This window comes from Giraffa tippelskirchi, chromosome 9 (assembly GCF_054371585.1).
Source record: "Giraffa tippelskirchi isolate mGirTip1 chromosome 9, T2T-mGirTip1v1.2.pri, whole genome shotgun sequence".
Classification (NCBI taxonomy): Eukaryota; Metazoa; Chordata; class Mammalia; order Artiodactyla; family Giraffidae; genus Giraffa; species Giraffa tippelskirchi.
In genome coordinates, this window is record NC_137283.1 from 134,085,186 (window position 1) to 134,100,626 (window position 15,441).

The following is a 15,441-nucleotide window of genomic DNA, read 5'->3' on the forward strand; positions in this document are numbered from 1 at the left end:
TTTACAGTGATGAGTTGCCAGGTACAATTTAGCCCAATGAGGCAATTGTTTTAAAAAATGCCTTGTTTTTAATACCTCCATGATTTTTCCAAAGGATTTCTCCTGCCTATCTTGCTCTCTTCTCCTTTCTGTTCATAAAAAATCACATACATTATGGTTCAAACCCTATCCATCCAAGAAGCTTGCCAAGATCCATTTAGTTCACAGTAATATCTGTCTGTTCTGAACTCATACTTCTCTCTTTCTGTACTGATTTGATAATTAATTACACAATATATAAAATAAGGCATCTCTTGCATATTATTTATTTTTGCTATAATTTACTTATTGATATTTTTATGTAGTCTATTTTATACGTCAAGGCATCATCACATAGCACTTCTCCTGAAAATGCTTTTATTAAAAATTATTAAAATAAAACCTTTAGAACTATTATTATCCATATGGTCATGCTCAGCCTACTTTTGTCTATAGAGAGCTTAGATGGAATTAAAATTCAAAAAAGCTCACCATGAAATTTATATAAGCCTCCCAGGTGATCTAGTAGAGTCTCCAATGATTTGGATACTGGGAGCAACTCTAAAAACCTGTGGATTACTATATCAAACACTGGAAGGAATCGAAGACACACATTTCCAAAATAGATGGGCAGATATGGAGACTGTATCGGCACAGGAGGATCAACCTGCTCCGCCAGGCCCTCAAAATAGAGCTTCTCCGGGTATTTCTGTGGAAGTGAGGAAATGGTAAATGTTTAGGGCATCTTTTTTTAATTTTCTTAAAAAAAAAAAAAAGAGCTAAATAAACCTGTCATTTTTCACAGAATATAAAACTGTGTTTGCTCCGGCAATGCAACGAAATCTAGAGCCCTTAACAAAAATTTCTATTCTCCTAAAGATATACCAAAAGAGATTTACATATGAAAGGATTGGGTTTCCATTTTCTATTGTAAGTACCCACACCTACTAAAACTGTAGTTTCAATTTGTTCTTAATATTAGAGAGACTCTAGAACCTTAAGAAAGTTTAGGCAGCTAAGTCACTTCTACACAGACCAGAGAGAAAAGAACAGACCTGCAGAGAAAACAGCCAAGTCAATTAGCCAAAGACCTAAAGTTTGGCCTCATCACTAACTTTAATTAGTACCTTGTGATAATTCATGTGCTTGGTGTGCCAGTCATTCTGTAGCCAGTGTTCTGGGGAATTTTCCTTCACAAAGTCACTTACTCGATTTCTAAAATCATTTGGCTTGAGTAACAGCAACTGAATTATGAAATAACAAACCTGGGCTTCATTCCCTTCGTGGCTACGCATGGCCTTTGGAGAAGAACAGAAGAATTGAATGAAAATGACCAACCTATGCAAAAGCAAGGCTCCAAAGTGCCTAAATTTGAAAACAGTAAAATCTCACAATTAGAATTTCATTGTATAACCCACCCCAAATAATTGTTCAGCATTCCCCAAACATGCCTGACCCATTCTTGCCTAGTTCTGGCTCTCACCTGGAATGTCCATCTTTATTTTTTGAAATTTAGCCCTCCCTTCAAGACCCATCACCTAAGTACATGTGATCTTTCACTGCTGCCTGGTAATACTTCCCCTACACCTCTAAGTTACCGTTTTATTTACTGATTCATAGACTTACCTTATTTCCCTTACTAGACTGTAACGATCTTTATATCTGCTCTAGAGCTGAGAGGTGAATGTTAAGCACTTAAACCCTTCAAATATCACTACTATAGTATTAAAATATGTAGCAGTCTCCAGCCTGATTCAGTGATTTTTCTTAAAATTTGGCCTGAAATAGACATCAAAGTCAGGAGGAAAAAAATCACTTGGAGAATACCGGGTGACTATAAAAAGCATTCAGTTTCTTATAGATTATGGCTACCAAAGTATACATAAATGATTATTAGCAGTCTGAAAAAAAAACAGTGACTTTTTTTTTTTTTTTTTTTTTAGTATTTCCTGCCTCTTCTAGGAGTTTTTGAGAATCATCTCAGAGCATCACAAAGCCAGGACCACATCTGTCTTACTTACTTCTATATCTTCTGTACATACAACATAGTAGATATTTAATACATGCTTACTGAATGATGAATGGATAAATAAAGAAATCGGGGAAACTTTAATTCCTTAGGGAATTGATAGCAATGCATTATTTACAGTAAAAATTCATTAAATCCTTAAAAACTATATGGGGCTTCCCTGGTAGCTCAGCTGGTAAAGAATCCACCTGCAATGCAGGAGACCCCAGTTTGATTTCTGGGTCAGGAAGATCCCCTGGAGAAGGAATAGGCTACCTACTCTAGTATTCTTGGGCTTCCCTGGTGGCTCAGACAGTAAACAATCTGCCTGCAATGCAGGAGACCTGGATTCAATCCCTAGGTTGGGAAGATCCCCTGGAAAAGGGAAAGGCTACCCACTCCAGTATCCTGGCCTGGAGAAGTCCATGGACCGTATAGTTCATGGGGTCACAAAGAGTCAGACACGACTGAGCAACTTTTACTTTACTAGAAACAATATACAGCACAAGATCCATTAGTCATAAACACTGATCCAAAGAGAATGAGACTGCTCAGAAATCTGTTCTTAAGTAAGTGTATTCTTACCAGGCAGAGAATTAATCTGTCCAATGTAACAATGTTGTACTTCCACACCATATCATTAAGAATTTCAATGCATTTGTTGAGTTGCTGACCTCCAGCTGACGTAGAGAACTCGTATACCAGGAAATCTGCAAATGTTCTCACGTGGACTACTAAAGCCCTGGCTCCAATTCTCTCCAGTACTCTGGAAAGCAGAGAGTAAAAAATAAATTACACTGCTGTTTGGTATAATGGACTGACAAATGGAATGCAGATCTAGGTTTTTGACTTACCTATAGCCAATCTGATTAATATGATCTGTTTCCAGGAGCATTTTCCAGAGCAGACAAAGGAAGAGAGGAGGAGAACGTTGCGCAGAAAAGTGGGTGATGATGTCATTTTCGTTGGTCATTGACTTCCACTTCCTATACTCCTCCTCCACATTTTTTTTCAGATTAAAACGACTCTCTTGAGGTACATTATTTTGTTTAAAGAATGCCTACAAGGAAGATCAGAAGTTTATTTCAATGGCTATAGTAAAAAGGGCACTAGCTGCAGAATCAAGAAACCAGTTTCAGGCTTGACTCTAACACTAATAAATTCCATGTGCCATCAAGTAACTCAGTAATCCAGGCCTAAATTTCTATATTGGGAAAATACAAAGGCTTTGATTGGATTATCTGTAAGATTTCTTTCCTAGATTTTCTAAACAGAAATTCCAAGCAAACCTGAATTCAAACTTTCTTCAGTCATCTGTTGATACTTCTGCTCATCTTTGAAAAAAAAGAAAAAGATATGCATGTACTCTTTGGTTACATATTTTAATATCCCTATGAGGAAAATCCATTACACTAGCCAGGTGGTTCTCGGAGTATGGTCCCCAGACCACCAGTATTAACATGACCTGGGACCTGTAAGAAATGTGAATTCTTGGGCCCCATCTCAGATCTAATGAATCAGAAGCTCTGCAGCTGGAGCCTAGGAGTCTAGCTAAACCACCTCTCCAAGGGATTCTGATAAGTTTGAGACCTACTGTTCCAGTCCTATTAGAAGTTATAGAAAATAGATGTACTATGCTTAAAATTTTCTCTGAAAAGTAGAAGACAGATGAGGTTTTCCTTTCTCCATATTATAATAGCTAAGTTTATAGCTTTTCTCTCTGTGTGATTAAAAAAACAAAAAAATCAGTCAAATGTACATGTGTGTATTCTGTGAAGCTCCATTACATTGTGTTTCTCCCCATTACTATTCAATGAGAGAGGAAGAATTGTTTAGGTCATGTGTTACATCTCACAAGATTCTAAAACTGTTAACTAATACAATGAAGCCATAACAATTACCGTTTTAGAGATACATCTGGTCCTTTAATAGGACAAGGGACAACTCAGGAGATTTTGGGAGTAATAGCAAAGATTTACAAAAAGAGAAATAAAAGCTAATTTTCTTTGGATGTCATCAAAACTCTCTACAATAACACAGTAAATGGGAAGAATGATTTCATATACTGTACATTCAATATATAATTCAAAACAAAATTACCTGTAGTGGGCCTGGAAAACAACTAAGAGTATGTGAAGCCCAATTATGAGGAGTAAAACTCATGATGGTCTGAAGTATGTCTTTACACCAAGTTCCCTGAATTGAATCAGAGCCTGTAAAAAAATCTAACACAAACAAATAAATGTAACCCAGATATAAAAGATCATGTCCATAATTCATAGATGATATCACAGAAGAAGTCACAAGTTTGTACAGTCAGAGAATTTCACTGCAGAGCATTCACCACTTAACTAGTAATCACATCAGCAAATATGAAGATAACTAGTGAAAAAAATACAAAAGACATTTGGTACCTTTTTTTCTTTTTAAGATTACAGAACATCAATGACACAACAGTGGTACAGGCCCACCATGGCTGCTCACTTAGTCCACTCCTGACAGTGAGGTATTATCACTTTACTGAGCCAAGGAAATAGAACTGTTAAAAGTACAGCAGATATCTTTTCTGGTGACTAAAACACCTATAGTCTATAATCCTCTAAATCAGAGAGGTTTATTTATATAAAATAAGACAGCATACACAAATGTATTTGAGGTTGCTAAATTCAGTAACTATTTCTCTAAAATAGCCATTCTCAAACTGTGGTCTGCAGACTTTGTGGGTGCCCAATATCTTTCAAGGATTTGATGAGGTCAACACTATTAAAATAATAATAATAATAATACTAAGATACCATTGGCCTTTTTACCATGTTGAAATGTGTGCACTGATGGTGCAAAAGCAGTGGTGGGGTAACACTGCTGGCCACTGGAACAAATCAAACAGTGGTACCAAATTATACTCATAGCCATTGTAATCTTCACCACAACATACTCTTAGCAGGAAAAAAACTGCCAGTTTCACTTAAGACTATCTTTGATAAAATTGTAAAAAACATTATGTCTCAGCCCTTAAGTACATCTGTTTGTAACCTCCTGTGTGATAAAATGGAAGTATGCGTAAGGTATTCCAGCTACATATCAAAGTATGAAAGTTATCTTGAGGAAAAATACTTTGCGATTGAGTATTGGGTCAAATTAGCCCTTTTTTCATGGAATCCCAATTTTACTTGAAAGAACATATAGTTTTTCAGATTTGGGCATTAGCCAGATATTTTCTCAGAGAAGGCAATGGCACCCCACTCCAGTACTCTTGCCTGGAAAATCCCATGGATGGAGGAGCCTGGTAGGCTGCAGTCCATGGGGTCGCTAAGAGTCGGACACGACTGAGCAACTTCACTTTCACTTTTCCCTTTCATGCACTGGAAAAGGAAATGGCAACCCACTCCAGTATTCTTGCCTGGAGAATCCCAGGGACGGCGGAGCCTGGTGGGCTGCCATCTATGGGGTCGCACAGAGTCGGACACGACTGAAGCGACTTAGCAGCAGCAGCAGATATTTTCTTGAAAATTAATAAAGGGATCTTCTAACTTTAAGAAGAACAAATGACTGTATCTTTCACCAATGATAAAATTTGACCTTTCAAGCGAAAATCAGAATTTTGGAAAACTTGTATCCACTACCACAAACCTAATAGCTTTCCAAAACTTAAAGACTTTTTTCCTAATGAAATTTGTAGCAAGGTTAAAAAATATAATTTTCTGACACTGTATAATGAAATGTGTCAACATTTATAAGAACTACCTATGTAATCCAGTAAACCAATGTTTTCCAAAAAACCAATCCATAAAGTTAAAATATGCATGAACACAAAATCCACTAAATGTACAAAATAGATTAGTGGATTATAATGTGACAGAGTACACAGTTCCCTGATAGGACTTTGGATTCCACATTGCAACGAACATTTAAGAAACTACCAATTTTTCAATTTTGTGTGAGATTAAAGCAGATTCATAATTAGCTGAAAAAGCTACTTAAAATACTCTTCCCCTTCCCAACCTCATATCTGTGTGAAACCAGTGTTTTTTTTTTTTTACTTACTTCTTCTAAAATAACATCTACAATAGGTGAAATGTAAGAGAATTCAGCTATGTTCCTTTATACTAGACATTAAATTCAGCTATGTTCCTTTACACCAAAAATTCCATTATTTATGTTAACATGCAATAGGCTTTTTATTGTTATTTTAGGATGAGTCAGATCTTAAAAAGTCCTACTTTAATACCTAACAAAGGAAATATCATAGATATAATCCATATAAACAGAAAATGTTTGGGAATTTTAATCATTATTATTTTTGAGTATAAAGCAGTCCTGAGACCAAAAAGCTCAGGAACCATGACTTTAAACCAATGTCAGATGACTAAAAACTGATGTTGAACTGAGTTAAAATGGTAGTACAGAAGAACTTGCTTTAATGACTGAAATGGTAAAGATAACCAAACAACAACTGGTTTTTTTGGATACAAGTGAGAAGAATCTTTTCAATATGTTACCCTCCCACCCCCAGCCCAGTAGTCAGGAGACACAGCACCCTCCGACACATCTGTTTCTGCTGCTGGCAGCTGCATGTTCTCTGTACCTGTTACGTGAGTCGCTCTAGCTAAGGTCAGTATCAAGGCGCGGTTCAGTTCTTCGGATTCCGCTGAGAGCACCGTCTTGGGATCACTGAGGAAGCGTGTAAACTGAGGCTGTACTTCTGAGCTACCTAGTGCTGTTATAAGCCTGAGTGCAGTGCTCTCAACACTGCAAGGTGGGAGAACAAACACAATCATGAAAAAGTTAAGCTGCATATAAACTCAGAACTCTAGAATTAAATGTAATTCTAGGTTAATCACAATGGGAAAACATGCAAACTATAAATTTCTCTTCTTTGATTAAAAACAAACTCTTGTGTGTGAAAACAAGCTTTGCTTAACTTGTTTTTAAAAATCTGAGGTGTCAAATTTAATAGCAATCATCTGACATTTTTATGCATCTGAAAAAGATAGTGTATAGCTTTAAGGACTAAAAAAAAAAATGTCACCTGGATACACAGCATTTCAAAAATGACATCTTTAAAAATTTGGAATATATTTTCAATTAGAGCAAAATCAAAATAACATGATACTTTAACCATAACCTAAATAAGCACTAAGTTAAAACACAACGTCAAAGGTCATGGAAGTACTTGTTCTCAGTCCAAAGATCCCAAGCAATGATTCAACCATCTTAGTAGGTTTCTATTCAAGAAGTTGAACTCTACTTTTTCTATACTGGAAATAAAACACTCCAGAAGCAGAGGAATTTTATGACAGTGAATATTATAAGGTAATGGATTAAGTTCACCATCTCGAACAAATTTTCTAACAAATCCAAGGAAAGACAGTCTCCAGTGAGCTCACCAGAGATGGAGCTGGTTCTGGTTTGTTTGTGCAACTGCAGCCAAAGTATGAAGATGACTTAGGAGCTGAACTCTGTAATGGGGCTGAATGTGGTGCATCCGGTAGCTGAACATCTCAAGAAGAGTGTGCAAGATACCCCAGGCGTGAGACTTAAAAACAGTTGGCAGAAGCTGACCTTTAAGAAGAAAATTTAAGACACCAATCAGTAAAACTATGAATTAAAAGAAACTTAAAGAAAAGTCACATCGAGTAAAATCTATGCAAAGATTTTGATCATGAACACACATACATGCAAACACACAGATATACACAAATACACACATATATTTCCTCAATTTTCTCCATAATTTGTACTTTAATTATAAGGAAGAGGACTTCCCTGGTGGCTCAGCTGGTAAAGAATCCGCCTGCAATGTAGGAGACCTGGGTTCGATCCCTGAGTTGGAAAGATACCCTGGAGAAGGGAATGGCTACCCACTTCTGGCCTGGAGAATTCCATGGACTGTATAGTCCATGGGGTCGCAAAGAGTTGGACACAACTGAGCAACTTTCACTTTCACTTTGTAGGGAAGAAAATTCAGATTCTTATTGTAACACCAAATTTGCTTTTTTCTTTGGAATTTGAAAAATGATAGTCAAGTTCATCTGTGAAAGTAAAGAGCCAGGAAATGGGAAAAAATTACTCTAGCCTTCCTCATGTCTTCATTTATTTTTATTTAGTTATCTTTTAAATTATTTTAATAAAGTTAATGTTCCCAACCTTTCGAAGCATGAAGATCATTTTTTAATATATAAACTATATCATACCCCCTCCTTTCTGCTAAGAAAGCTTAATTTGACTTTCAATTATCTAGAAAGAAGAGTAACCATGTTTAAAATGATACTGCATTGGTAAAAAATTAGAATTACCACAAATCAGAAAAACACTTTCACATTAGAAAGTGTTTATTATTTAGAACTGCATAATAATTAACAGATATTGTAATGCAGGAACTGAATTGTAAGCAATTGAACTGTATCACATTGAATTGCACTGAATTGTAATGCAATGCAGGAACGTGCCCTCCGTATTGCCAGTCAGAGTTGGAACTTGCTGTCCCTTGGCAAACCAGCAAGCCAGCCAAATGGGACCATGGGTTTTTATGATTACAGGTAAGTCTGTTCTGTTCTGTTTACTGCATCCCAAGCACCTAGTACAATTACATGCACCGCCCCCCAACCCAACTTTTTAACCATAACTTTTAAAAAATGTATCCCATTCCCTTGACCCTCTGTGAGGGCCTTATCCCTCTTTTTTGCTCTATTTTTCTCTGTAAGATTTATTAATTTTATATTTCAATTGTATATATTTTTTGTCTGTTTTCCTCATTAGCAGGTGATCTCTACAATGAGAGTGACTTCTGCACATTTCTATATTCCTAGAAACTAGAAAAGTGTATGTTGAATGAAGAAAAAGGTTAATGGTTATAAAACACCAGAAAATCCTGTCTTACTGATAAATCCTTTGATGCCCAAAGATTCTATTTCCATATAGACCAATAAACGGCTGTAAGTTTCCACTAGGGCTGGAGCCAAGGCCACACTGGACTTTGCGTGAGCAAGTTTTATCACTCTGGTAGCAATGCTGTGGATAAGACTGAGGAGAAACAACAACATAAAATAAAACAAAATAAAAATCCAGATTTTTAACATAAATACAGGGATTATTCTACTTATAGGGAACTTGGTATACATCTGAACTTCTAGCTGAAATGAATCAGCTTTGTTTTTGTCATTTAGGTTATGCAGGACACATGGTAGTGATGCACTGTACAACCTGAGACTGATTCTGGTTTCCATGTTGCTTTCAACCTGCATCAGGGTCTCTCTGTTCACAAAACAGCAAAATTTGGGTACAACTCTTAAGAATGGAATAAAGAAGCTGTGATACATATATACAGTGGAATATCACTCATCCATAAAAAGGAACACATTTGGGTCAGTTCTAATGAGGTGGATGAACCTAGAACCTATTATGCAGAGTGAAGTAAGTCAGAAAGAGAAAGATAAATATCGTATCATATATATATGGAATCTAGAAAGATGGTACCAATGAATTTATTGGCAGGGTAGCAATGGAGAAACAGACATAGAGAACAGACTTATGGACACAGGGAAGGGGCAAGAAAGAGTGAGATGTATGGAGAGAGTAACATGGAAACTTATATCACCATATGTAAAAGAGACAGCCAATGAGAATTTGCTGTATGACTCGGAAATTTCAAACAGGGACTCTGTATCAACCTAAAGGTGTAGGATGGGGAGAGAAATGGGAGGGAGGTTCAAGACAGAGGTGACATATGTATACCAATGGCTGATTCATGTTGATATTCGACAGAAAACAACAAAATTCTGTAAAGCAATTATCCTTCAATTAAAAAATAAATAAATCTTTTTTAAACAATAATATGCTTGAATGGTTTTAGCCTGTTTTTCTTTTCCAAATATGTAACTAAAACCATTTAAGAAATTAACTTTTGTTACAGAATCACTTAACAAATAACTGCAAAATCCAAATATTAATTAACAGGATTACCTGTTAACATAAGGTGTTAACAGGGCTATACTCAACTTCATCACATATGCCAGTAAAGTGCATGTATGATTCTAGCACAACATTTACTGTCTGAAAAACAGAGTGGCTTTTCTAGTACCAATGCTCTCCCCAACTGGAGGCCCACACACACATTCTCTTTGACCTATGCAGTGTCTGAAGCTTGAGTCAATATTTAATGGTTGAAAGTCGAGAAATAAAAACCTGGATTTCTAGCCCTTTTCAAAAAACATTTAGAAGAACTAACTACACTAGTATGCAGTTTAACATAACAGAAATTAGCCCAAGTGGCAGTACTGTGAGTTGAGCCCCACACACTCCAGTCATTCACAATCCCTCTCTATACACAGCTTCCTGGCACACTGTTACCTGACTTGCCTGCATGCTGCACCAGGCACCACTCACTTACATCATCAGCTTAGCTCCTGTGGGCACTTGGGGCCTTTTATGTCTTTTAGAAACGATAAATGTCAATTCTAAAAGCACCCCTATATATAGTCAATACAAGAAAGGTATTACAGGTTGTGCATCCCTGGACGCAGTAATTCTACTTCCAGCAAATTATTTAATAAAAATGGAGCTATGGACAGGTGCAAAGACAGCCAAAAAGATAATCTTCATAGACATTTTTATAACACTAAAACACTGCAAATAATTTCAGTATCCAACAATATGCAACTGACTGAAGGATCACATATAGACATAAAAAAAGACCTCTATGTAGCAATTAAAACAGATGGTTCTGAACAGCACTAGCCCTAAGAAGATGTTTAATTAAAAAATGAAAATAAACAGGTGTTTAATAGAGTTGGATACAACTTAGCAACTGAACAACAACAATGAGAAAAAGGTGGCTATAAATAGTACTGTAGTTAAGAGAACATTATGAAAAAAAACAAAAAACCCCCTATAAATTCATATATATACACATAGAAAAAGGACTCAGAACACATATATATAAATGTAATTTTACAATGCTTATTTTTCAAGGAGGGATTATAGCAATTATTTTCATTTTCTTTGGGCTTATATGTATATTCTAGAATTCCCATAATGAACAATACCATTTTTGTTATAGAATAAACCTAAAGGTTTTTTAAAATATATCTGACCATAAAATATACACATATAATTGTGAAATCAAGTCTTTACTACACTGATATCAATTCCTTGACATAAAACCAAACAAATAAAAAGAATATACCTCATTTTGGCATGAACTGTCAGCGAATCCAGGAGGTTCATTGGTAAGGGCGTAATAGATCCTGAAGCCAAACAGCTCGTTCCAGGAAGTGGTATCCTCATAATTCCATTTCCATAAATAGTTTCCACCAGAGCTCCCATGGGTAACGTAAAACATTCTGAATTTGTAGAGTATGCATTACATAGCAGGGCGATCTTATAGTCATTCATTTGTAAACTCTTATTTCTAAGACTCTGCTGCAGGAACCTAAAATTCCAAGTTCCATTACATAGAAAAAAATGCAAATAAATTCCAGAAAGGTAATCTGCATTTTTTTTATAAAAGTTTAATTTCATGCAAGAGTTTGAGCAAGCTCTGGGGCTGCCGTCAATGGGGTCACAAAGAGTTAGACATGACTGAGTGACTGAACAAATACACTATCTTTATTCCTACAGATATCATAGTTTCTGCCAAATGAGTGCTGACACACAAAAGGTTTAAGAAGCATTTCAGAAAGAATGTTAGCAGTTAAAAGTGAACAATGAATGGTTATTTGTTAAATAGGTACTGCATATACTGCACTAAGATTCAGATAATGAAGAAATAAGTCACAGATTCATGAACTAGGCTTCTATCTATTATCTACGTGCTTAAGTACATTCGAATGCCTTCATTACAGATGTCACTAAGGAAACATGTTTAATCATACAATTAAAGTCCAATGAAATGTGAAATCTGACTACCCTTAAGTCTCCTATGAAGAGATCTGACAGTCTTTTTCAGAAGGTCTAAGTGGGAATTAATACCCTTGATGGAAGTCCAGTCCTATCTAAAAAAGGGCATCTTTTTTGGGTAGTCATAGCTTTGGAAATGATGTAAGGGAGCATGCCAGCCAGATCAGTTCAGTCAATCCTGGAAACCCAGGGAGTGAGCGATATCTCAATCAGGCTCAAATCTATGATATTCTGAAACATTTTTACATACTTTTGGAAATTAAGTATTTTAACTAAGGTAAAATACATAAAAGCAAAAATGGACCTGAAAATTAAAAAAAAAAAAAAATATATATATATATATATCTCCCCATACATATAAACAGGATTGGTTAATCCTCTAGTTGCTTTCTGCTGCAGGTATTGATCAGGTTCTCTTAGTTATAATGTACACATTAAATATTTATCCTTACCTCCAGTGGATGTTGGAAGATTTTCATATTTCATATAAATATTGAAACAGTTATCATTAGTCTTCAACCCACTATTAAATTAAAAAAATGAATTGTCAAGCTACAAACAACTTACTCATGGTGAAGCTTTAGGGAGTGAGGTATTGGAATCTGTAGTTTGGAATTGTCATTTTGGGCTTTTCTGTTGAGGTGAATCCAAATGCAGGTCATGGCAAAGGCATGAGTTGACTGGGGTTTGTTAATGTCAGGAACTGGGATAAACTAAAAAAGACCAATTTGCATATTATAAAAAAGAGTAGAGTGAACTAATTATATATATTATAGTAATCCATTTCTGCTATACCTCTTTTAAAATATCCTGTATTAATTTAGCTCCAGTTATCCTTTGTTCAATAATACACATCAGAAGATCTAACAGCTATCAAATATTGAAACTATTAAAAGATTGCTCCTACTTTCCAAGAAAATAACATAAATTCACAGGTGCTTAGTCAAGTTTTTCCTACTGTCACAGAGTATTCACAATCATTAAATTTTTATTCTTTAAAATTTAAACACATTATATGGAAAAATTAATCATATCATTATTTTACTGAGTATGATAAACATGAATATTTCTAAGAGTCACGTGTATGCTTTTCAACAACATGTAAGAGATAAGCAATATAAATGAGCAGCATCAGACATACTGTATATTGATGGGTGAAATGACATAGATGTCTGGAATTTGCTTTAAAATTATTCAGCATTAGGAAAAACAAGATGAGAAGGAAAGACGAAATAAGAATACTTCTTGGTGATGGGTACATGAGAAGGAAAAACAGGATGAGGAAGAAAGATGAAATAAGAATATTTCTTGGTGATGGGTACATGAGAGTTTCTTTTTTTAATTTACTCTACATTTTTGGTGCATTTAAAAATTTCCATAATAAAATGTTCCTAAAAATGGCAATCATCAATACATACCATATTTCAAACACCTTATATAATAAGCACTAGTGTGACATTGGAGAAGGAAATGGCAACCCACTCCAGTACTCTTGCCTAGAAAATTTCATGGATGGAGGAACCTCATAGGTTACAGTCCATGGGGTCACAAAGAGTTGGACACGACTGAGTGACTTTACTTTACTAGTGCGACATACTCAATTAGCAAACAACCAAAAGAAAAAAATTAACAGATACTGATGTTATTTGGTCCTCAAATGTGTATAGATTAAAAGTTTCATGCTCTTAAAAAATTGTAAACCTTTTTAAAATATAAAGAAAGAGCTTGCCATACTAGATGTTCGACTGTGATTTGACTGTGATGAAAGATAAACTTCAGAAACAATCTAATTAAATTTATTCATTTTACATAGAAATGAACAAATGTCAAGAGAGACTGAATGTCCATCCCATGATTACAGCTATTATAAAAACTGGGAAAAGAACCATGTTTCCAGTTTTCAAGTTCAGTGCTCTTTTCACAAAATTACACTAACATTCTTAAACATAAACTAGACATAATTCTAATCACACTAGCCAAACTTACTTCTTTTTCCGGGTACAGAAGGTCAAAGAGCTTCATGACAGGGAGAAAATCAGCTAGTGCATTTTTCTGAATACTTCCAGAAATGAATTGCAAGAGAACCCACATAAGATGATCTCTGCCTTTAATCAGTCCTCGCCCTGCCAACTGTAAAAGATGTTTAAATGCACATCTACACAGTCAAAGAAACAGATATATAAAGTTTAAAGAAAAAAAAGAGAAATCTTGTTCTTAGAAAGTTAGCATCTAACTTTGGCATTTACTGATTACTTTGTCTCTACTCAAGGCACACCTGGCAAAGCTTTTAAAATTAATATTGCTTCTCCTTGATCTCCAAAACAACTATGCATATCAAAAATGAAATGTTTTAGAACATAATTAAGTTGAGTATGTGTGCACGAGAATCAAGTTTAATATGGGAATATTACTAAATATACTGCATCAAAACACAAGGAGTCTGGGGTGGGAGGTGGGAGGGAACATCTGTACACCTATGGCTGCTTCATGTTGATATATGGCGGAAACCAACACAACACTGCAAAGCAACTATCCTCCAATTAAAAATAGATAAATTAAAAAAAATACCATACTTTGTTATTATTATAACAAAAAGGTTAAATTTATTTATTTTTTACTCTTCAAGGACTGGTTATCAAAAATACTTTTCCTGGTTTCCTATAGATTGTAACAGAAACCAGTGGTGGTGATAGGGGTGGTAAATAAGTGGTGGTTAAAAGGATTTTAACAACTCTTATGAAAAATTTCCCCAAGATAATCCAGGCTATCAAGATGTTACAGATATAACAACACTATTTTACTCCCATTCAATGTGTATAAAGCCTTATGCCTAAAACCAACCCTTCCCACACACTTACTCTTCCACACATATTCTCTGTTTTGGATTCATTGTCCTCCTCTTTCATTCACTGCCAAAGCAGAAACCAGTGAGTGATCCTAGATTCCTGTTACTCTCTCTGTCACCTATTGCCATCAAGTCCTATTAATCTACTTCCCAGCCTACCTGGTTTCTGGCTCCTCCTCTTTTCTGGTTTAGGCCCTCAATCTCTCTCACCCAGACCACTGCAACAGCTCCCTCACTAGTTTCTTGGCCTCTGACTTTGGCTTCATTCATCTCTACATCACTGTGTTCCCATATGTGATGCTTAGCAGTAATTTTTTCCAGCTTGTATCTGATGATGTCTTTCCATTCCTTATTTACTTCCCAAAGTAAATTTAAATCCTCAGAACAAATACAGGGGCATACAAAGTTCTCCATGTCTGGTCTTACTTTCCTGCTTTCCTCATCTCACCAACACTTTCCCTTCTATAGTTTTCTTTCATGTTTTCACACATTTCTGCCTCTTTCTAAACGATCATTTTATTGCCCTGGAAACACTTTCCTATCTTTTCCCCTTGGCAAATTTCTACTTGTCTTTCAAGTAATAGTTTCAAGCCCCCTTTGATAAAGCCATTCTTGGATGTCTTTAACAGGGACTTTTCTCTTTCATTTCTATTGCACGGAAACATGCTTCCAT

At 35.6% G+C, this 15,441-nt stretch overlaps 1 protein-coding gene across 27 annotated transcripts in view; it reads right to left on the bottom strand.

Annotated features, from left to right (window-relative positions):
- MED23 (mediator complex subunit 23) overlaps positions 1-15,441 on the bottom strand; it is a 52,864-nt gene that overhangs the window by 20,114 nt on the left and 17,309 nt on the right. For 19 of the 27 annotated variants that reach the window (XM_081529069.1, XM_081529067.1, XM_081529072.1 and 16 more), the window contains 11 exons: positions 13,910-14,053; positions 12,491-12,636; positions 11,211-11,456; positions 8,907-9,049; positions 7,414-7,588; positions 6,612-6,775; positions 4,127-4,251; positions 2,881-3,086; positions 2,612-2,792; positions 1,146-1,316; positions 511-727 (listed from right to left, as the gene is read on the bottom strand). In XM_081529069.1, the coding sequence (XP_081385195.1) occupies positions 511-727; positions 1,146-1,316; positions 2,612-2,792; positions 2,881-3,086; positions 4,127-4,251; positions 6,612-6,775; positions 7,414-7,588; positions 8,907-9,049; positions 11,211-11,456; positions 12,491-12,636; positions 13,910-14,053 (1,918 nt within the window). The remainder of the gene's footprint in view (positions 1-510; positions 728-1,145; positions 1,317-2,611; positions 2,793-2,880; positions 3,087-4,126; positions 4,252-6,611; positions 6,776-7,413; positions 7,589-8,906; positions 9,050-11,210; positions 11,457-12,490; positions 12,637-13,909; positions 14,054-15,441) is intronic. The other 8 variants (XM_081529064.1, XM_081529057.1, XM_081529061.1 and 5 more) reach the window with 4 other exon arrangements.